At 34.7% G+C, this 23,260-nt stretch overlaps 1 protein-coding gene and 1 long non-coding RNA gene across 2 annotated transcripts in view; one reads left to right on the top strand and one right to left on the bottom strand.

Annotated features, from left to right (window-relative positions):
* Positions 1-23,260, top strand: part of stw (laccase) — a 129,843-nt gene that overhangs the window by 97,608 nt on the left and 8,975 nt on the right. Inside the window, exons 2-5 of the mRNA XM_074180130.1 lie at positions 3,629-3,938; positions 13,841-14,125; positions 20,240-20,456; positions 21,676-21,937. Of these exons, the coding sequence (XP_074036231.1) occupies positions 3,629-3,938; positions 13,841-14,125; positions 20,240-20,456; positions 21,676-21,937 (1,074 nt within the window). The remainder of the gene's footprint in view (positions 1-3,628; positions 3,939-13,840; positions 14,126-20,239; positions 20,457-21,675; positions 21,938-23,260) is intronic.
* Positions 20,312-21,751, bottom strand: LOC141484772 (uncharacterized). The gene is made up of 2 exons (XR_012466791.1): positions 21,615-21,751; positions 20,312-21,127 (listed from the first exon to the last, which is right to left on the bottom strand). It is a non-coding gene; the product is annotated as an uncharacterized lncRNA (long non-coding RNA).

Genomic DNA, 23,260 nt, shown 5'->3' with positions numbered 1-23,260 from the left:
TAAGAGAGCAGGAATTGCAGCATTTCTCTTCAGGGCAGCTGCCCGAGCAGCTGATGAACTCGGTTTGATTTTCGACACTGAACGAGATGACCACAACTCTGTCTCCGAGTTGGAACCCGGTTGGAACCCGGAATGATGCCCTTTCTACTCTCGAATCTTGAAATCATACCGGCTTGCCGCACTAAGGCAGAAATCTTAGCCGCACAGATGCAGAAGGCTGTCCTTCTTGGCTCACTGCTCTTGCTCAGGAACATGATTCTCGTACTCAATAATCACTTACCCCACGGTGTGGGAAATGGTCATTGGTTGATAATGCTGGCGCGCCCTCTCGAATGTATCAGGGCTTCAGGGAATAGGGCCTGACCAGCACACTACGGTGAAAAAGAAATAATAATAATAATAATTTCTTTATTTTCACAAATTAGTTTGCACATCAACAGTGTGATAATGCAAATGAAAAAAACGTCAATAAATTCAAGTAGAGAAATGATATAAGAAAATGTATATACATATGAAATGACTAGAATTATAAAATATCTCTGGATGTGTATAGGACATCCACGTCGCGAACAATTATTACAGATAATATAAAGTATAAATATAAAATCTATTAAAGTTACTAATTCTACGTGTGTATAAATAAAAAAGGTGTATATTAAATAAACAGTACACTTCACATGGAAATAAAGTTACGGCTGAAACTCCTCAACAGTGTAGCAGTTTTTTTGACAATAAGAGTTGATTAACTTTCCTCTTGAAAATATGTACATTTCTTGAAACTTTAATGTCGTCGGGAAGTTTGTTATACAGTTTGCATCCCTGATATTCAAAATTATTTTGATAGAGATCAGTTCGATGTTGACTGGGAAGAAGTAAGTGGTCATTTCGTGTCAAATGGGTATGTGAGGGTCTGTTGGCAGCCAGTTTGTTTTATTGCGGTATACATAATATGTGCATGCCTCAAGTATGTATATTCCTGCAACTGTTAATATTCTTAACTTCTGAAATGATCCCCCTACAGGACTCCCTAAATCCCAACTTAGCAATGATCCTTACTGCATACTTCTGTATCATGGACACTCTATCCACAGAGGAGCTTGTGCCCCAGTTTAGTATGCCATACTTAAGGTGAGAATTAAAATTCACATAATAAAGCGTAAGTAGAATCTCTTGACTACAATTAGTGGAGAGATACCTGAGAGAATAACAGGAATTTCTGAGCTTTGTACACAAATTATCCACTTCTGACTTCCATTTAAAGTTGTTATCGAAGTTAACTGCTAACATTTTAGTTTTTTGTTGTGGGATCCAATTGTAATTCGGTATTCTGGTATAGACCCACCTCATGATGTTGTCGTCGTACCATGAATTGTAACATACTAGTTTTTGTTTTATAAATCATCAAGTTGTTTTTTTCACACCAAGTGATAACTTTACTGAAAGTGCTTTCAGCTATATTCATAACAGTGTTTAGATAATCTTCAAAAACCAGGTTCACCATCTTCGTGTCATCAGGATAACATATACAGTGAGTGGCAGAATTTCCATTTAGATACACTAATAGATCATTTGCAAATACTAAATGAAAAGGTCCCAAAATTGTTCCCTGAGGCATAAAGTCCTATAAAATGACGTCCAGAATTTCGCTTGAGCCACATTCGGCATGATTCATAGAGGATTTCAGAGATTCAAAAACAACTCTATCGAGTATGAAGTCTAGCTCAGCATAAAAACGAGTACAATATCATGGTTGATGGCAAACTCTAGCATCTCTACAAAATTATAATGCGTCTAGGAGCAATAAAACTTTTCATATAGTTTTTTCCAAATGAAAGTCATTTTTTAACCAATCAAATGTATGAGTTATTATATACTGACTTTGGCAACATAAAGAGACAGGATCCAGGTGACATATCTTCTTGGAACTTCTCTTTCTTATTTTCCTTTCACAACGCATGCCGGCGGTATGAAAACTCCTTCTGTATTACAACAAGTAATAACAGTGATTGTTCCTTTTTTCTTTAAAGGTGACTGTTGATACTGCTTTTGAAACCTTCTCAGCAAGTACGTGATTTGGCCGATTATTTTTTGAATTATTTATTTCAACAGTTATTTTTGACCTCAGTTTCATTCACACCCTGAGTTCTTGCTATTGATACACATACACATAATCAATAATCGTCATTTCCAAGAACAGAAAAAGGTCCCATATTTCCCTTTCTATCAATTTTAGTTTCAGTCCTTACCAATGTTTTTCGAGAAATACCTTATGTAATTATTGCCTTCCGAACAAAAATATTATCGTTCTGAACAACATTCATCACAGATTATAACTTCTCCTCTGTTCAATTGCCACGAAGAAGAACAGAAACACGTTTGTAAACGTTCGGCATCTGAAAAACTAAATAAATAAAAAAATACTGAAAAAATTATATATAAACATTTTTTACTACGGCATTATTACTCTAAAAAATGTAAGATGCCTCCCCAATAACCAAAAAACATGGCAACGTCCATCTTGTTGTGTTTTCATTTGTATGTGTTCTTCGGTAAATGCATTATGACTTTTGAATTTATGAATGTATAGGTTTACCCAGATGTGTATAGGGTCTCCTTTATTGACTTGTTTTATGAGTTTGATGTTTTCTGGGGGGGAAAGTTATGTTTGATTTGTATGGCGTGTATTGCGAGGTTTGATTTATATGTTATTAGATTTTATATGGCACAAAGCGCCCACGCTTTTTTCACAATAATACCAGCATTTTTCGTTTGTTATTGTTTTGAGCTTATATAAAAAATATTTTTAACTTTTCAGTACGATGTTCTTTAAAAGCGTGTTTTTTAGTTTTTTGAACTATATTTTTCATTTTTTTAAACTATACCTATTTAATCTAAACTTTCGGATCAATTAGCCGTATATTGTTTATAAAAATAATCATTGATATTTTTCGATTCCGGAGAGGGAGCCTGAAAATCATCTATCAAACCCAAGGCAGCAGGCGCGCAAAGGAGGGTTACAAATAAGGCAGCAGGCGCGCAAAGGAGGGTTACAAATAAGGCAGCAGGCGAAAAAAAACTTTTTTCAAATGAAGAAATACATGTAAAGTGAGTTCGAATTATATCAAGGGGGTTACGTACAGCGCCATCTGCCCGCGAATAGATCAAGCAATAATGTCGATATTTCTGTCAAATACAGATCCCGAACTTGAAAGTTACAAACAAACATACATGCATACATACAGGTGAAGCTAATATAAAGCGTATAAGAAATAAGTACCTTATCTATAGTCAGAATAAATGCTTCGCAAGGGAAAGTGTTCTTTATATTCACGAATAATATCACAAAAACTGATGGACTTGAGGGACAATTATTCTGCTATGCCAATGATATGGCCTAATTTTCATGGAGGAAACATAGAGAGAGGCCACATACACTGTTGATTATAGTGTTTCATTTTTCTATCCAACCATAAACCCGTAATAGTAGAAAAGTTTCTCTATTTACTGTTTCGTTAATTTCTATATCATTTTTAGGTTGGAAATCGTTTCATAACCAATATTTTTTGAGTAATTTACGTCTGTTTTAATTATTTCTGCCATGAAACTGATTCCCAATATTTAATTTCAGTTGCTGATCAGCAAACATCAGCTAGCTTCTGGCAGTCCGATATTTCCACTCCAGATGATCACTTCACATCGTCACAAGGAATATTTCAAATACATCCCGAGTTGAGAAGGGGCCCATTAGCTAAGAAAAATAGCCTTGGAGGTAACACAGGTTTCAAGCATTTAGACTACAGAACTTCTTCCACCGCCGAGTTGAGAAAAAATCCTTCTTTATCTTCTCCTGATGAATGCGCAAGAGCGTGTAGGGAAGGAGAGCCGCCCAGAATATGTTATTATCATTTTACGTTGGAGTTGTATACAGTTTTAGGAGCGTAAGTACATACTCATACAACTTTTGTTGGATTTGGTTCATCTTGAAACACCCATACAGTCGACTGCTGTTTATTTTCAGACTCATACGCATAAATCCACAATTCATTACCCGTCACGATGTCATAGAAAAAACCGTTATTGTAAATGCGGGACCAATTCATACTCTGGGACGATGGGTGGCTTCTATGTATTGCCTGGCCCATGCTGGAAATCGTATGTTGAAAGGTTCAACTCCGTTTATCCTATGCTCGCAGAAGTCTCCTAAATCTTTCGGAATCACGATAGCTGGTTTCAATCCATTTTATGACTCATAATTTATCCTTTTGACAATAAAAAGTACAATCAAAATCATTAAATAATTCCACTTCAAGTAATTTTCTGTAACATTGACCGAACAACTTCTACCCAACCGGTATAAAATGTTCACCCATACTCCAACAGCATACTATTCAAGCGTGTTATTGAAATGTTATTTTTTCAACTTTCTATTGAGATGTAAAAGCTTCCACAAGTTGAAGAATGTAATTACAGTACTTGAGCGACATTAATTGAAAACATATTTAGCGAAATATTTCAATCAATAATAATTAGTTGGTTTGGTATATGATTTACCTAGATTCATAACGAGAACTGAGAATTACACAACTATTTTTGCTAATAAATATCTGTCGACTCTGAAGAGAAAATCTTTCGTATAGATGGAAATTGTCATTACTGAACCGGACACGAGTTCTAATATGAACTTTAATCATTGAATAATTTTCAAGCTGAACATTCTTTGAAGGATCTTTCGAAGATCTCTTCGCTAGAAAGTACTGCTGTAGCTGGTTTTGTATTTGAATTTTCTCAAAACATCCACTGAATTTGTTTGGAGAATAGTCATCTTTGAAATTAATCAACTCATTTTCCTTTATTTCTGGTCATATTTAATTTCTTGATAATACTTTCTCTTCACTGCCTTACTAATTATTGGAATATTTGGATCCTATCAATTTCTTTTCCATACATTTCTCTACACTTACTTGTACATTAGACAGGAGAAGTCCAAACCTCTGAATTGCAACAAAAAGTTTTCCAACCACATCAAAAAAAGTTTTTTTTCTATAATTGATATTGAATTCTTTGTCAAATATATTATCGTACAACTGGATTCGTTGGAAAAACTATTCGCCTGTTTCGACCCCAAATATGACAAGGATATTGATGGTCTGAATGTAAACCTACTTGATTCCTTCGAAAGCGGTATATGGCAGAAACTCAAATATCAGGTATTTTCCAATATGTTTCACTTGTATATGCCGCAGGTATAAATGTCCAATCAACTGGGTTTTAGAGTTTCATGTCTGATCTGTTTCGTATTAGAAATCCCACATTGAAAGATGAGACCCCGTTAATTCTGAACTTGAATCAGTTTCGACTCTTGAAGGTTGTCGATCATAGGAAGGAAACATCTGGTTGACGGAAAACAGATGTTTTCAAAATTGTTTCCATTTTCTTCATTTGCTGTGATTCGTTTTTTTCCATGTATATTTGATTACAATATTGCATATATAAGCATAATTGAAGAACACGTTAGTGAATATCACTGGAATTCTATCCCAACACCAAACCGCTATTTTCAACACCTCGACACGTGTTTCAATCACCAAGTGATCATCTTCAAGAGGAAGAATAAACTGAATCTACATATAATGTTGTCCTCATACCATAAATACCTCTGCTAGGTACCTGTGTCTTAATTGTTTTGAAATTAATTTTAAAATGTTGCCTTATGTACTAGTCAGACAAGTTTGATGACTAAAAATATTATTTCAACAAGCTATATAGTTAACTATTAGGTATTGGTCCACCATCATTATTCATAATATTATGTTGACTTATTTCTAAACTCTCATAGGCATCTAGATGCCTGTTGTTAACTTGTCCAACTATGGAACGGTTTTTTTGCAAAACATGATGGGCGACTGCTGATTTTTCTGGTCTGCCATATTTTAGGTGTGCTAAGTGTTCCATATATCTTATTTCGATAGTTCTTCTTGTCTGTACATAATCTTACACATCGCAGTCCTCACATTTAATTTCATAAATTCCAGACTTTTCCGAACACTCGACTTTGTCCTTTGGATTTCCTAAAAGGCTCTGTAATATATGGCTTTACTTTAAAATACCACCTTCATACCCAGTTCCTTGAAAATATTCACAAAGTTCTTCGTGTAATGATGGCATGGAACTGAGATATATTTATCTTAATTTTCGTCGATTCTAAAACTCGAGATTTCGTTCATTCTTAACCCAAACTTTTCTTCTTATAATATCATCTACATTTTCTTTTGTAAACCTCTTATGTGTGAGAGAAAAAGTAAAAAGACGAGGCACTAGAAAATTCAGCCCAGCACGTTTGTGCTGTCCACAGTGATGTGAACTGTCAGGAATATACCTGTAAGTGATTGTTTCCTTCCTGAATACATCGTATTCTATCTATCCTCATTGACTCCTCATTACCAAAACCTCACGAAATGGAGGTTGTCCTCTATTTTCCAAGTCATATGTGAATTTTATTGATGGAAGTCTGTTATTTAAAAAAGGAAACACAAGTCTTCGATATTCGAATATCGCAACATCATCCAAATTCCTCAGACATATCAAAGGGAAATACTTGGAAGTTTGTTTGAAGGTGCTTGACAATTTTTCGAGGTTCATTTCCTTGGTTGTGACTTCCATTTTCTAATATGATATAAATTGATTTGAAATCCCTGAAAAAATCAATTGAAGAGATTAGCTAAAAATTAACAATTATATTAAGCAAAAAAGCTGAAATTACATTAGAATAAAACACAAGCAACAATGAAAAAATATAAAAAATGAACAATAACATGAGATCTAAATTAATTATTAACAAGAAATGAAAATTAAACATTAATAGATTCCAAGCCAAATTACTTCACGACGTTTCAATTGTTAGTATCACCCGAAGACGATTCTAATAATCGAAACGTCGTAAAGTGACTTGGAATCTTTTAATTTTTAATTTTCATCCCGTGTTAAAAGTTCTTTTTTTATTTTTGATTGTTGCTGGTATTTTATTTCATTATAATTTCAGTTTTTTGCTCAATATAATTGTTAATTTTTAGCTAATCTTTTTGATACTTTATAGATTCTTAAGTTCGAACCAATGAAATACACTTTGACGTTTCTTTAGTCTCCATTTCCATGGGTGGAGAAGGGGTTACCCATAGTCGTTCCCTCGTGTTGTTCATAAAAGCAACCTCCTACCCGGAAACGGTAGATTTTAGTTTATTGAGATAAGTTACACAAGTTAATCACAACAGGCATCTAGATGCCTATGAGAGCTTAGAAATAAGTCAACATAATAATAATACGAATAACGATGGTGAACCAATACTATTTAGCTTGTTGTGTTAATATTTTTAGTTATCAAAAGGCAAGATTCTGAAATTAGACGCAAGTACCTAGCAGAGGTATCTATGGTATAAATAAAGACAATAATGTATGTAGATTTAGTTTATTACTCTTTTTGAAGATGATCACTTGGTGATTGAAACAGGTGTCGAAGTGTTGAAAATAACGGTTTGGTGTTGGGATAGAACTCCAATAATATTCATCAAAATGTTCTTCAATTCTACTAATATATGAAATATTCTAATCAAATATACATGAAAAAAACAGCAAATGAAAAAACAGAAACAATATCACAGAAAGGGCTCAACGGGTTACACTGGATAATGATCAATTATGCTCATCTCTTCAGGAAACTTCTTCTGGTGTACCACAAGGTAGCATTCTAGGTCCATTAATGTTCTCTCTTTTCATTTTTTACTTTCCTGCTACGTCATCCCAGTGCGACGTACATTTATATGCTGATGATTTTCAATTATATCTGTCAAGTCAATCTAATAATATTTACCATGCCATCACCAGGATGAACTTAGATTTAGAAAATACACTTCTATTTTCCAAAAATCATGGCCTTCGAATAAACCCAAATAAAACAGTAGCCCTATGTTTGGGATCTGACCTACAAAGAAATGAAGTTGAAACAAATTTCCATCTTTTTCTTGATAATGAACCGATTGACTGGGTGAATTCAGCAAAAAATTTAGGTGTATATATCGATAACACTCTCTTGTTCAACGAACACGATAAACACATTTACAAAACTTGCTTTTTAAAACTGAAATCCTTATACTTTCTCAAGAAACAAAACTGAAATTAGTTCAATCATTGATTTATCTCCATATTGAGTATTGCTGCTCAGTGAATTACAACTTCTTGCCAGACTATAATAAACACAAACTTCAACGCATAAAAAATGCTTGTATGAGATTTGTGTGCTGCATAAACTACCGTGATCAGGTAACTCCATATTTATTGAAATTAGGTCAGCTGAATATTGAGTTCAGAATTCGTTATCTCATATCTGTATTCTTATATAAACTATTGAGAAGCAAAACTCCTAATTGCTTGTTCAGATTAATTATTAAGCGATCTGATAATCATTTTATCAATTTAAGAAAAGATACATTTACCATTCCATATCATGGTACCTCCAAATTTGAGGGATGTTTTTCTTACTTTGGACCGAAGTATCTAAATAATTTATTACCGTATATTTATTTGTCTATATATCAATTCAAAAAATCTTCAAAAATTCATTTCTTAGATGTTCAAAAACGATTGTAATCTTTTATATTATCTGCATAATAGTTTTTTTTTCATATTATTTTTGTGTCTATTATAACTGTTTCTTATAATCTTACTGTATGCTTTTTTTTCTTAATTATGGTGGAAGATAGCCTCTGGCTAACCCTTTTCCCTTTGTGTATAAAACTCGTTTTTGCACAATAAACGTTATTATCATTATTATATTATTATTTGTTCGAAAGTTTTATTGGGACTGGTGATAGGTGAATTATTATTTAGACAAACACACCGTTAATCTTCAACAAAATTTATTAACAAAAAAAAACAACGATAAACATAACACAAAACTGAAAATTACAGGGTAACGTCGAGGAACTAACGCTAAGTCTTTTCTCGATCAGCGAGGTGACTCTAGATCGGGCTTATTTCTCGGCGGAAACCCTAGAATAAAAAATAGTTTCCGGCCGAGATCCCAGAACAGAATGAATGCATCGACTAAGAAATGTGTCCGAAGTAACTTTCGGAAAATCTTCACTGACAATGGTCGGGATCATAAATATAGTCATGAAGGATCAACCACTTGGGCCCGAATTCTTTGTCTCAATCCATAAAAATTTTAACGATGAGTACCCACTCGAAACAGTGGTCTCATTCTAAATATTCATATGCTTTTTGCCAATAAACTTTCGTTTAGAAAGAAGGGAGTATTTCAATGATATGCGATGAGAAAATGATAAGTAAAAATTAAAATAAAAGAATTACCGTAAAAACCCATGCAGATGGATACTTTGGACGACTGCTCGATAATGCAGTTATAAAAGGTAATTCCCTAAAAAAAATATATAACACAAAATAAAAATCAATGAATAAATAAAATGTTTCTAAACTAAGTAGTTGTAGGAAATACCCTACAGTTTCGTTTTCAAACAAACTGTTTCAGTTTGCCTCTCCTCGTTCATAAAGATTTAATGCAGTTATTTCGAAAGTCAACGCCCCTCCTATTAACATTTTCAATTGCTTTGCAGATGTAATGTGACATATGTTTCAGAATACCGCTAACTTCCTATAAAGCAAGGTGAAGAACTGAAACGTGCTCATAAATTATTCATTTTTAGTCATATCTGGTTATCCTCATCTCGATGACTTAATTTACATTCATTAGTCAGACATGAAATATTATCTGCTATAACGGATCATAATTAAGTAAATTTGGTAGTCGAGAATCAGTTCAAGAATGGTTTGGTTGAGATACTCACACGAAATTCATTATCTAGAATTAGACTGAAATATTCGATCGTGTTTCAACTTCAACAACTTTGTAGATTCTGGCTCTGAGATAATTTTTGAGATGCTCTCATTATTCATTGAAAATTACTAAAATTACAAAATTTATTGAATCACTCTCATTGTTTATATCATGAATCAAGTTTGAAACTAGACAGGGTCTCAGATCAACCCTAATTTTCAAAGTTGAATTGTCATCTCCTCCTGTGTACAATTTGGAAAGTATCTTGAAAAGATGGGTATGTTGATATTCAATTTCGGGTGGATTATTATCAAAAGTCCTCAATAATCAATTAGAAGTCTGTTTTCTGAAAAGTTTCCGACCTCAACATGAAAATAGCAGCACTGTTTGACCATCCCCCTCACCCACCAGATCTAGCCCCAAGCGACTTTGTTTTGTTTCCTCATCTGAGAATTGCGCTCTCAGGACAGACATTTTTGTCAAATGAAGAGGCAATCACCTTCGTGAACAATTATTCTGCAGAGAAATACGTCGAGTACTATTTGAACGAGTTACAGAGATGGGAGCATCTCTGGAAGAAGTGTGTAGTAGAGTTAAAAGGAGACTATGTTGAAAAATAAAAAAAAACCCTGTTAGGTCGGAAACTTTTCAGATCGCCCTCGTATATAAAACGTAACCTAACCTAATCACCCTCGTATATAAAAAAAAAGTTTTTCAGTGAGCAATTTTGACGATTGGTACCTCGTTTCACAGTGATCAAAATGATTTTTGTTATTCTCCACAGAATAATGAGGCTTATGTCACACTAGGCGTTTTTGCCGTTGCGGTAGAAACGAATGCGTTTCAGTCGGACCGGTTTCACCTGCCACACTGCTCCGCTATACTGAATAGGTGACTATCTGCGTGCTTCATTTCGTTAGTGCGTCAAGATATCACGAAAATATTGAAAAAAGATTAGTAATAGTGAAGGATGAGGGAACCAATGAATCGTTAGCACTGTGTTATTCTCTCGTTTTCCTAAAACGATTCAACGAACATATTCAGCTTACACACTTTCAGATTCGCTTCTACATGAGACGGTCTTATTCAAGTGGGAGATATACTCTCTATGTTGCATAAAACTTTTTGTACAGCTCAAAAAGTGACGAAGAGAAATTATTCTGTTTTTCGATATATCCCTGAAAAACGTTAATAAACATACTGAAACAAAAATGGTGAATTTCGGATTTTTTCGAATTTCTTCGGAACTAGTTCGAATTTTTTGCATTGCACATAGAATCGGTAACATTTTTTTAACTTTATTGACTTTCTGTCTCCCACGGTCACCTATTTTACATGATGACGCTTCTCACCTTAAACAGAAAGTTTGTTTCGACACAATTTATTGTTACTTCATTGGCAGATCCAATACTAGGAATGCCCGTGGATAACACAGTTCCGCAGTACAACTTTCAAAAAGATTTCAAAATCATCATACCAAATAGAAAGGTCTGGCAAAACGGCCCACCAGTAAAAGCGGAAGAAACTTGGTATACAGATGGCTCAAAGACCCAAGAAGAAGAGGGAGCCGGTACATATGGCGGCAGAGCGAAGACGAAAATTGCACTCAGCCTCGGACATAATGCAACTGCAACATAATGCAACAGCGGCCATTGAACACTGTATGGGGGAAATAAACAGGCAGAAGGTCACAAATGAAAACTATGCCATTTTCTCCGACAACCAGGCGGCAATTAGAGCGCTCAGCTCATTTCAAGTCATTTCAAGACTGGTGACAAGCTGTCTGAGCGCACTAAGGAGCTAAGTTTCCAAAATAGGGTCACTTTTGCTTGGGTATTCTGACATGAGGGTCACAAGAAGACAATGGGGAGGACGATGTTCTAGCTCGTTGTCCCAGAACACTTCTGCGGGGTAGCGAAAGCACGTAAAAAGAGCACGTATAAAAACATCCATAAACTCATGGATGCAAGCCAAATTGATGAAGTGGTGAAATAAGCTCCCCGATATGAGGCAGGCGGAAGAGTTCATAAAGAAACCATCGGTCAAATTCACGAAAAGGAAGAAACCGCACTGCATGTGCTCTGTGAATGGGATACGATAGCAAGACTGAGACACGCAAGATGCGGGGAAGAAAAACCAGAGGCTGCCAGCTATATGAAGGGGTCAAAGAGATCAAGCTAGACAATGAACTCTAACAATCAAGGAGCATCACAATAGATCTGTACAAGTCGCAGTGTTTCAGGCTATGAGCTATCTTCCCGACAATCCAATCTAATCTACTGTATTGGACTTGTTAAACTATTCTGGTTGATCTAATATGCTTTTGAATAATAATGAATATCAATTGTTATCTGAAAAATAGTTCAACACTATGTGCACAAACATCATTGTCCCACAAAGTCCATAATTGACAGTTTTTCCCATCGACAATAGTTCTTCAAATGAACTCCATTACCTTTTTTCACAAACCTCCGAAATGAGAGCTTTTTCATGCAAGAAAAATGCTAATTCTATTCACTCATAAACAGTTGTTTCTTGGGGACGGATTCTACAAGAACCTACAAATAATTTTTTGTCTTTTATATTATTTTTCAAGGAAAAAATATAAGCACTACAGGAAAACTCTTAAGGCGCTCTATGAACGCTCTCAGGAAGTTTATTACACATAAACCAAGATCTCCAAATGAAAGAGTTCTCAAACAGTGACTTCGAGTTGTACCGAGTTGAACCTCCAAACGATGAGCAGCCACAGTCCGTCACGTATTTCTGATATGTACCGTGCTTGGTGGAATCAAGTCGCTGAACACTTTCCGTGGAAGTATCTAAAAAAGAGAGACAAATCTCCAATATTTTTTCGATGTTCCAGACTATCAAGGTTGCAAGTGATGTTCGCGTCTTCAATCGGGCGGATGGCTCTTTTCTGAATGGAATCCAGTAGCTTCAGGGTATGCTTAGGGGCATGAGAACAATGCTCCACAAAAAGTCTGATCTGAGTTTTATAAAGCATCAAAAAATGCTGAGGTGTGTATAGTTTTCTGGTTCAGAACAGTGTTCCAAGCTTTTGAGAAGCAGCCTAGTCAATTTCAGCGACCTTATTGTGTCAAGACATATTGGCGTCCATTTTAACCCACAACAAGCTTATGAAAGCAGAAAGTGGAATTGTCTATCCTGACAGACAGATAAATATCTCTGGTTCGAAGTCATTCATCGTTTTGGAGAAAACCGATGGCTGAATTTTCGTGGCATTGAATTGAACCTGTTTATTTTCACCCCAATTAGAAATCACCTCTAGATCTCCATTGCATATCCCAACCTCCTACTGCCAGTGAAGATGTGCATCCGCAGCTGATATCCAGGAGTCCAAATGAAATCACGAGACAAGTATGCTGTTGTCAGCAAAGCAATATATTGAATTCTTAGTGTCTTCCAATAAAGCTTTGATATAAAATAAAAAGAGAGTTGGACACAATATGGATCTCTGGGGAACACCAGCGTTGATGGTAAAAGTATTGGAGAGACATCCATCGACGGTCACTTGCAGGAAACGTTCTTCCAAGAATCTGGAGAGCCATACACAAAAATGATCCTACAAGTCATAGCATCGAAGTTCAACCAGCAAACCGTCATGCCAAGTAGGGTCAAAGGCCTTACAAATATCAAGCGCAACAGTTCTTGACTCTCCATGTTCCTCGATTGCGGTATTCCAAATATGGGTGACATACGATAGGTTGATAATCGCTCAAGATGTTGAAGCCTTTCAAAGCCTTCATTGTGAACAACAAATCTAAAGAATTCGCAACATTTCAGGAATCTCTGCTATTTGATGAAACATATTACTTAGTCATCTTGTTGTTTCAAAATATTATGCCCACATCCATACTTGATTCGAGGCACCTAAAATCATCTAGCAGTTTGTTTCAACTTATACAAATTATTTTGAAAACTTCCTTATCCATCTATCCGGTTGATTGAAAAATTTGTATTTTGTTTCAGTGCCTGTCAAGTGTGTACACCGAATGCAACAAACACAGTATGGTCAAGTTGCCAATGTGTTCTAGCTGATGGAGTGGAACGAGGCATTCTTGCAACTAACCGTATGGTACCAGGACCTAGTATTCAAGTGTGTGAAGGAGACAAAGTGGTGATCGATGTTGAAAATCATATGCCTGGACAGGAAGTTACAATTCACTGGCACGGAGTGTGGCAGAAAGGCACTCAGTATTACGATGGTGTACCATTTGTCACTCAATGTCCCATACAAGAGGGTAATACTTTCAGGTAAGAGGCGAAATTATTTCACAAAACATATTTAGATATGAGTTTACATTTGGAACTAATTTGTTTTTCAAAATCGTTTCAAATTTGAAGTCTGATACAGAGGAGTGGGGTAACAGGGATTGCAATATATTATTGAATAGTTTCTTTCAGTATAATTCAAACGATTTTTCCTTCTTTTCGAATATTGCTGTTATAGATGATTCAAGGTTTTGTTTTCGCAAATTGGTATATTGTCTCAAATATCGTTAATCGAAAATTGAAGTTCTCAGACTTATAAATACTTGAGGTTTAAGTTCTCTGACAAATTGGTGGTGGCACTCATGAGAAAGCTCTATTTCATCTAGCTTCTTGAAAACTCCTCATTCTTCTGAGTTATTCTGGTTAGGTTAGGTTAGGTCCGAAGTGAGTGGGTCTATTCGACACTCCACCGCAACCCGATAGGGTTTATTGTGGCTCGCATATGTTCACACTCGACCAATTAAACCAGCTTCTTATCGAAGCCGATTAGTTTGTATGATGAGTGGTCTTTCAGGTCAGATGGTAAGAGTATGGCTCTGCCGAACTCTAAAAACTTGATTCGCGCAGACACATAAAATGTTCTCTGCTGTTTCATCATTCTCTAAATAGAGGCGACCCACACTGTCTCCTGACAGTCCAAGTCTCTGCATTGATTCAAATGACAGTTATCTGTGAGAAGGCCTGTTAGACATCGTAGTTCCCTACTGTAGTCCAACAACTGTTTGGTATCAAGCTTCAAAGGGTGAATAAACGCCTTGGAGTGAGTCTATCCTTGAAGATTCTGCCACAAGTCCATACATCTTCTTACTATCCAGGTGTTCAATGTTTGTTTGGCAAAGTCTAAAGCGATGCCAATGACAGGTTCTGGTCCGATGAAGCTGCTTGCAGCACCCTTCTTTGCAAGGGAGTCAACAGCCTCGTTGCCTTCCAGGCCAGTATGGCCAGGAATCCAGACCAGAGACAATCTGTTGAGTATTCCTATCAAGGAAAGTCGGTTTTGGCAATTTGCTACTAATTTAGACGTTGCTGGGTAGGAGCCGCTTGACTGTCTGAGAATATTTTTATTGACTTGTGGATGAAGTTGACTAACCGCGACAGTCCCAGCTATTGCAATATATTAGACCCATCGATTTACGCTCTGGACGTTGGACTTTCTATTTTTTATTTTTTCGAAAGAAAATTCCATTGGTCGTGACTCATTCGACGAACTCATTCGACGAAACCTCAAATGTATTGCTGATGTTGGTGTTATAGTTACTTTTTATTTCAGATCAACTAGTTTTTCAGTGTTCCATCTCTACCTATCTTTTGTTTCCAATTTCTAAAAACTAATATGAAACTGCTAATTACTCAGGAACAGTTTACCCGATTAACAAAAGTAAAATAATATTGGATAAATTTCCCATCCCATTTGAAGAAAAGTTGTTAGCACTCTCTTGGTGGCAAATGATGCAACTAAAAATAATGTCTTGTTTCCTGAATTTTGCCCGACAAAATACTGATATCTCAACTTGATTAAAAGTTGTAAAGAGGAAGGAAGGCTTTTTTCAACCGCACTTCATAATTTCTTATCAAAGATCATAAAAAATTAACATGAATGTGAGAATATGATTGAATCATGATTAGTTTCGTGTTAGGAATCACACGTAAGAAAGTAAGATCTTGTTAGTCCTTAGCTCGCACAAGTTCAGACTTCTGAGGGTTGTCGTTCGTAGGGGTGCGACGGCTGGTTAACGAAAGAACCATATTTTGAACATATATAACATAACATATTATTAGCCTTCCAACTTATATATCCTTACAATTTGTTACTTTTTCATAAATATTTCATAGTTTTCGAATAATAGAATTGGATTCAACTATTTTTCAGGAAACACTTGAAGTCAAATGTTCAAGAATGGGTTCACAATAATAAAAAGGTGGAATTCGTCATAAACTCATAAATTTGTTCTGGGAAAACAAGCAGTAACAGTATTTGTTTAATCACTTAATCACTTTGATAATTTGTGAATAATCTGCGGTTTTTTCCAAAAACAGATAATTATTTATCCATTAGACGAGCTTTCCGCTACTTTCCGCTTTTCTTAGAAAGTATTCGATGCAATTTCTGACGGATTGTTCGATTGATCACATATTACACATTATTCTGATTTTTTGAGTAAGTAAATCTAAAAGAATATTATGAAATGAAAGATGTGTTTGACTGTTTGTGGTGGATAAGCTTAAACATTTTTAACCGCTTCAATAGATTAGTTCACTTTCATCAGCAAGCAACAACGTTGCAACAGAAATTGCAATATAAACCAGAGTATCAAAAAACTGTCTATAAAAGTTAATTTTTTGGCTTTTGCAATGGATGATTATTATAAATGAGAAGAAAGCGTTATTTATCCATTAGACGAACTTTTCGCTATTGTTCTTTTCTGCTTTTTTTAGAACGTATTCGATGCAATTTCTCACGGATTGTTTGATTGATACCCATATTTCACATTATTTTGATTTTCTAAGTAAGTTTATTCAAACAAATATTATGAAATGGAAGATGTGTTTGACTGTTTTTGATAGATAAGCTTAAACATTTTTTAACCACTTAATAAGATTATTTCACTTTCATCAGTAAACAACATTGGCTGTATTTCATATTCAAAAAAATCAACAACTTTGCAACAGAAATGGCTATGTTAACCAGAGTATCCAAAAACTGTTTAAAAAGTTAATTTTTTGGCTTTTGCTCTGGATGATTATTAAAAATGAGAAGAAAGCGTCATTTATCCATTAGACGAACTTTCCGCTATTGTTCTTTTCTGCTTTTTTTAGAACGTATTCGATGCAATTTCTCACGGATTGTTCGATTGATACACATATTACACATTATTCTGATTTTTTAAGTAAGTAATTCTAAACGGATTTTATGACATGAAAGATGTGTTTGGCTGTTTTTGGTGGATAAGCTTAAACATCTTTTAACCGTTTCAAAAGATTATTTAAATTTCATCAGCAAGCAACATGGGCTGTATTTCATATTGAAAATATCAATAATGAGAAGAAAGTGTTCTGTTCAGTTAAGAGTGGCAGTTTAAATTCGGTTATAGCAAAACCACAGAGTTCACAAAAATTATTTTATGATTTTTTTTTCAACTGGATTTTCCCTTGCATGCCAATTAGAGACAGACGGGGGTGTTAGGAATCACACGTTAAAAGGTAACACCTCGTTAGTCCTTAGCTCGCACAAATTTCTCAACTTCTGAGAGTGGTCGTTCGTATGGGGGCGACAGGTGATTAACAGAAAAAACAGATTTTAAACAGAACAGATTTTAATGTGATATTCCAAACAGCTCAGTTATTTTAATTCAATCAAGAAAAATTCAAGGGTATCATTTGCTGCGAGATTGCCTTTATCAAGAATCAAAATATCTCAATAAATGTGTTAACGTTTGAACCCAATAGTATACATTTGCCGTTACAAAGGTGCTGCTGACTCAAAGTAACCCGAACTGCAACATTATTCTCGACGTCAGTATAGTTCATCTTCTAATGATGCCAACTCGGTTCATGAAGCGCGCATAATCTATAAATGATGAAAATGATGTGGCCTGTTAATTGTCTACAGTTAATACTGAAATAGAAAAGTTTTTAGAAAAAATAGAGGAACGGTACTTTCTCCCAAGAAATATGGAAATGAGATGAAGATATACACAAAATATCGTAAAAGACTGGTATTGGAAATTCCTGATATTGCTTTCTGATTGTTCAATATTAAAATGCAATTTAACGTATCATGTTGGTTGAAAAATTGCAACAATGTTGGTGGTTTTGTGAATTGTAAAACACATTTTTCTATTATTGGGTGAACCGAAAATATTTTTCTGAAATACAGACAGTTTTGCTTTTTGGAAAAAAGTTAAATCCGACACCTGAACATACATAGTTTACCTAATATTACGCAAGCTCTTCGAGCATTGGAAAGTACACAATAAGGTTCCAAAGACACTGGCTGTGTTCTATAAGTTTCTAACAGAATCTTAATCATTGTATGGAGCTGAAAACATTAAAATTTATTAATGTTTTTTTTTCCAATATTATTAGGAGTTTGGAAATTTGAAGTCTACTGTAAAGATAATTCAAATTCAAACTACAGTTGACTGAAACCCCCTTTACAGTTGCAGACCCAGGACAAAGATGTCAACCTGCCTAGGAACCTATGCGACTGTATTTCAACCTCATTCGGAAGGTCTATTAATTTTGTTTAAAAATGTATTCAATTTTTATTTTCATATCTTTGATAGTTTCAAAGTTATAATAATTTTTCACTTTACAAATCGAGTAGGGAATTTTTGTAGCACGTAATTTTCAAAACTATACGATTAGGAATTCAAAAAAATACTTTTTGAAAGTTCAGAATAAATAACTGTTTTTGTAATTTTTGACAGTTCAAGAGAAAATATATATAGTGGTTGGGAATTTATTTATTAAAAATTGTTTAGTCATTAAACAATGAAATTACCAATAGTTTTTTTCTGTTAATTTGTAGAGGAATGTCAATTATGATTTTCAAAACGGAATACATTTCCTAACTGATTATACACTCATAGACAAAAATATTGCATATTCTATTTTAAGCCTTGCTTTCATGTTTATTTCTATTTGTCTGAATCCTTATGCAGTTTTCATTACTAAATGGTATATGCTGAAATATTTAACTTATATTGATTGTCAAATATCCAGGTATTGAAACACGCATGTAGAAGAAGTAATGGAATAGACTAGTTTTGGTAATAATATTTAATCAGAACAAGCAACAATGACGACAAAATGAAAGTTCTTTGAGGCAACATCATAACAGTTCAGTACTGTGTTTTCTCCCCTAGCTCTAACGATAGCCTGCATCCTCTTGGGCATACAACACAAAAGGTCTTTGATGGTTTCTTGTGGAATTTGATTTCATTCTTCCTGTGCAGCAATTTTCAATTCTGCAATTGAGTGAGGAGCTGGATTTCGTGCTCGCATATATCTTTTAAGGATATCCCAAATATGTTCTATGAAACTTACGTCAGGACTGTTTGGTGGCCTCTCCACTGTCTCAAGTCCATCACTTTTTTTGCAGCATGTACACGAGCATACCATGCATTAGCACTAATTTGTCGTAACCATTGAAGCCGCCGTAAGGTAAAATATGTTCTTCAAGGATGTTGCATATGTACCAGTCAGCATTCATTCTTGGATTCATCTCTATAAGCTCGGTGCGACTGTCCCAACTAATGCCACCCCACAACATAATGGAACCACCACCAAAGCTAACGTTATGTACAAGATTCCATTCTGCGAAAAGTTCTCCAGATCTTCTTTATACTTATCCACGTCCATCTCCTGGCGTTGTACATCTCTTACGTCCTTGACTAGGCCACCTTTTGTACTCCCCAGTTTCCTTGTATCGCTTCACAATACGAGATACAGTCGATTGATAGATATGCAATCTCCGCGCAATATCTTCTTTTCTGTATCCCTCATTGACTAAAGTAACAATTTTAACACAAACTAATTCGCTCAAATGCAGCATCCCACTAAGAAAACTACAGAATCAAGACATAAATTACTCGAAATGTCATTGTGACAACCATAAACAAAATAATAGACATTGATAGTGGCAAAGGCACACTATTCACCATTATTTTACTTATTCAGCTATAGCGACTATGTCCAAGCATTATTTTATCTAAACTGAATGAAAATTTACGTAAAATAGTTTGGCCCTTGAACATTTCCTAATTAAAATAAATAACGTGTTAAGGGAAAAGAAATCAACATGAAAAGATTCTTGAAATAAAATATATACATACATATAGAAAAAATATAGCGATACGTCGATTATTTATTTCTTGTTAGTATATTAGATTTTTTTTTACTTTTATAACGTGATCTTATTAAGGACATTGATAAAAAAAACTCTTTAACACAGCTATATTGCTAAAATTACAACGTATATGTTCCCTGTAATCAGTAAATAGATATCAATGTTATTGTACGCTGTATGATGAAAATTATTTTTCTCTCATAACACTTCTCAATTGCGTGTTGAAATTGTATATTCCTTTTCAGATATCAATGGGAAGCAGGAAATGCAGGAACTCACTTTTGGCATGCTCACACTGGTCTTCAGAAAATGGATGGTATCTATGGTAGCATTGTCGTTCGCCAACCTCCTTCAAAAGATCCAAACAGCAATCTCTATGACTTTGATCTCACCACCCATGTCTTACTTCTGAGTGATTGGATGCACGAAACTGCTATTGAAAGATACCCTGGGCGATTAGCGGTGGGTTGCAAAGCATTCAATATTCAAAATTAATACTGTATACCATTGATTATACCATGAATTTTGACATTCCTATAGTAACCAAAACCTCACAAAGTCACAATATATGGAAGTGTAAATAATAGATGTTTTGTGTTTTGATAGTATTCAATTATAATACTTTAATAAGTGTTACTACTTTCAAGCCATTCTACATTTTCGAGGAAAATCATCTGTTTCTCAGTATTCACTCCAACCTATTTTTGAATTCTTCACATACATATTTCAAGTATTTGAACATACCTTCAGATAACTTCCGCTTCTGATAACTTCCAAGTTTGTTCCTTTGCTGCCATTTAAATCAATGTCTTCTTTGACTTCTTTCAGAACATCTGCGTATAAGCTTACTGCGGATTTGACAATCACTACCTCATTTCAGTGTGGTTTACGCCTTGGCTTCTCCTGCAGTGTGCTTCACCAGTTTCTTGCTTGGGGCGATAGCCAGTAACCATATAATCTGTGTATCTGCCACTATACATTCTAGCGTTTTTCTCACACTCTTCCATTTTTCAATATCTGGTACTGGTATCGCTACTCTGGTTTTTCTTTAATATTCTTTACATCTCTCAAACGCTTCAAATTGTCATATTTCCTGGTCCGTGTTTTCTAGCCGAGATAGCCGTTTGAGGTAGCTGCATGAAAGGAATATATTTTTAAAATAAATATCACTGGAGTTTTATTTTTCCCAACACCAAACCGTTATTTTAACACCTCGACACGACGTGTTTCTATCACCAACTGATCTCTTCAAGAGTTTAATCTTCCTCATGAAGATGGTCACTTGGTGATCGAAACACGTGTTGAGGTGTTGAAATAACGGTTTGGTGTTTCGAAAAAAAAATCCAGTAATATTCATTACTATACCAAAGGTTCCAAACAGTGCATCACAAGTACAACATATTTTTCTCAAAAAATATGCTGATTTCTCGCAGTAACTAAAAATAAATTGGAAGTTTGATCTTTCTGCACTTGTATAAAGTTCTTCAACACTAATAGTCCGTTTTTTTTTCGAGTGTAGAAAGTGAATATTCCCAGAAAAAATCAAAAAATCTTCTTCCTGCTTGGAAGTTTGGAAAAAGTGGAATTTGGAGAAATTAGAGGAAACAGAAAAACAGTTACCTGATCGATTTGCTGGCGCCGGAGTTGATACAGTGTATAACACAGTTTTTTGTTGTTTCAGGTGAATACCGGTCAAGATCCAGAGAGTTTACTTATAAACGGTAAAGGTCAGTTCAGAGACCCCAACACTGGTTTCATGACCAACACACCGTTGGAAGTTTTCACAATTACCCCGGGTAAAAGATATAGATTCAGGATGATTAATTCATTCGCTTCGGTATGTCCGGCTCAATTAACATTCCAAGGTCATGATTTGACTCTTATCGCAACAGATGGAGAACCTGTACATCCTGTCAAAGTCAACACCGTCATTTCATTCTCCGGTGAGTTATCATTGGTGATTTCTTGTATATCTTATGTCAATGTCTGAAACAATTGTGAATTAATACTACGAAAAAAGTTCGTTATAATCGAAAAGTATATTTCCACCCTCAGCTTTTCACCTGAATCACATTCACCAAAATCTATACTATCTATCTATACTAATTTAAATGTGAAAGTTTGTGAGGATGGATATATGTATGTATGTATATTTGTGGTTCTTTCACGCCTAAACAACTGAACGGATTTAGATGAAACATAAATACAGCATATACATCAGAATAATATATAGGCTACAATTTACAAAGGATTTGTGTAATTTCAGTCACAATATAAGGATAAATATTAAGTAAGGCGGAAAAATTCTTGCTCCCTTAGAGCTATTTTGGCGTGCGCTGCGTATACTATTGTAGATAAATGCAGATAATGTACCGTAAGATTGTTTATCTTAAGTAGTTCTAAATGAAAGTCCGCCAAAGCATATATCTAGCTCTCATGTGGTAGCCAGGAGATGCAAAATACTGAGTCATAAATTCAATTGAATTGGATACTTTTTTTTACAATTCACAATTTAGAATTTGTTAAATTTTTATAAAAATTGTCGTTTTAAGTATTTAATATAGGTATGGTTCAGTCATTTAGGCGTGAATGAGCGACAAACATACATGCATACATACATCTGTTGAAAATCTGTTTAATATACTAATATTTGTATATCCTTCACAGTTATAATATTAGTATAATGTAAAGATACAACCATATTACATTGGAAAAATCACTGGAAGATTCTGAAAGAAAATTCTCCTCATTCATTCAATGAATTATTTTCAAATTCGTTCAAAAGAAAACAGTAATAATGTTTGAATGTTAATTTCAATTCAGTTCAACTGCACTATATAACTTCCTGACATTCACCCTATCATTTTTGAAAAAATTTTTGAGGGAACTACTATAACCGTAGGTAATTAAATAATGTTCGATGCAGTACTACACTTTCAAAGAAAATTAATCTATTGAAAATAAAAATTTTTTTTTGATGTATATCATTCAATATTTTCACATAAATCGCTTCTAAAAAATCATATATTACATTCTTTTATATCTCTACCTCATTTGAACTGCCCATCCCTAAAATGTCATATGTATGGGTTAAATATTCCTACTAATGTCTCAGATGTCAGACACGACACATATTCTTAATAATATCTCAGAAACAGCATCCATTCATTCCCAAATGCCATAAATGTCTTCAGGATATTATAACAGAACTTTCTATGTCCGCAGGACATTCTGAATTACTGATTCTCACTTCATAACGATGATAT

Source organism: Leptinotarsa decemlineata, unplaced genomic scaffold (assembly GCF_025532065.1).
Source record: "Leptinotarsa decemlineata unplaced genomic scaffold, Ldec_3_MD MMD2_tig00026294_RagTag_RagTag, whole genome shotgun sequence".
Classification (NCBI taxonomy): Eukaryota; Metazoa; Arthropoda; class Insecta; order Coleoptera; family Chrysomelidae; genus Leptinotarsa; species Leptinotarsa decemlineata.
The sequence above is the reverse complement of the archived record's forward strand: the minus strand, read 5'-3'. Positions and strand labels throughout refer to the sequence as shown.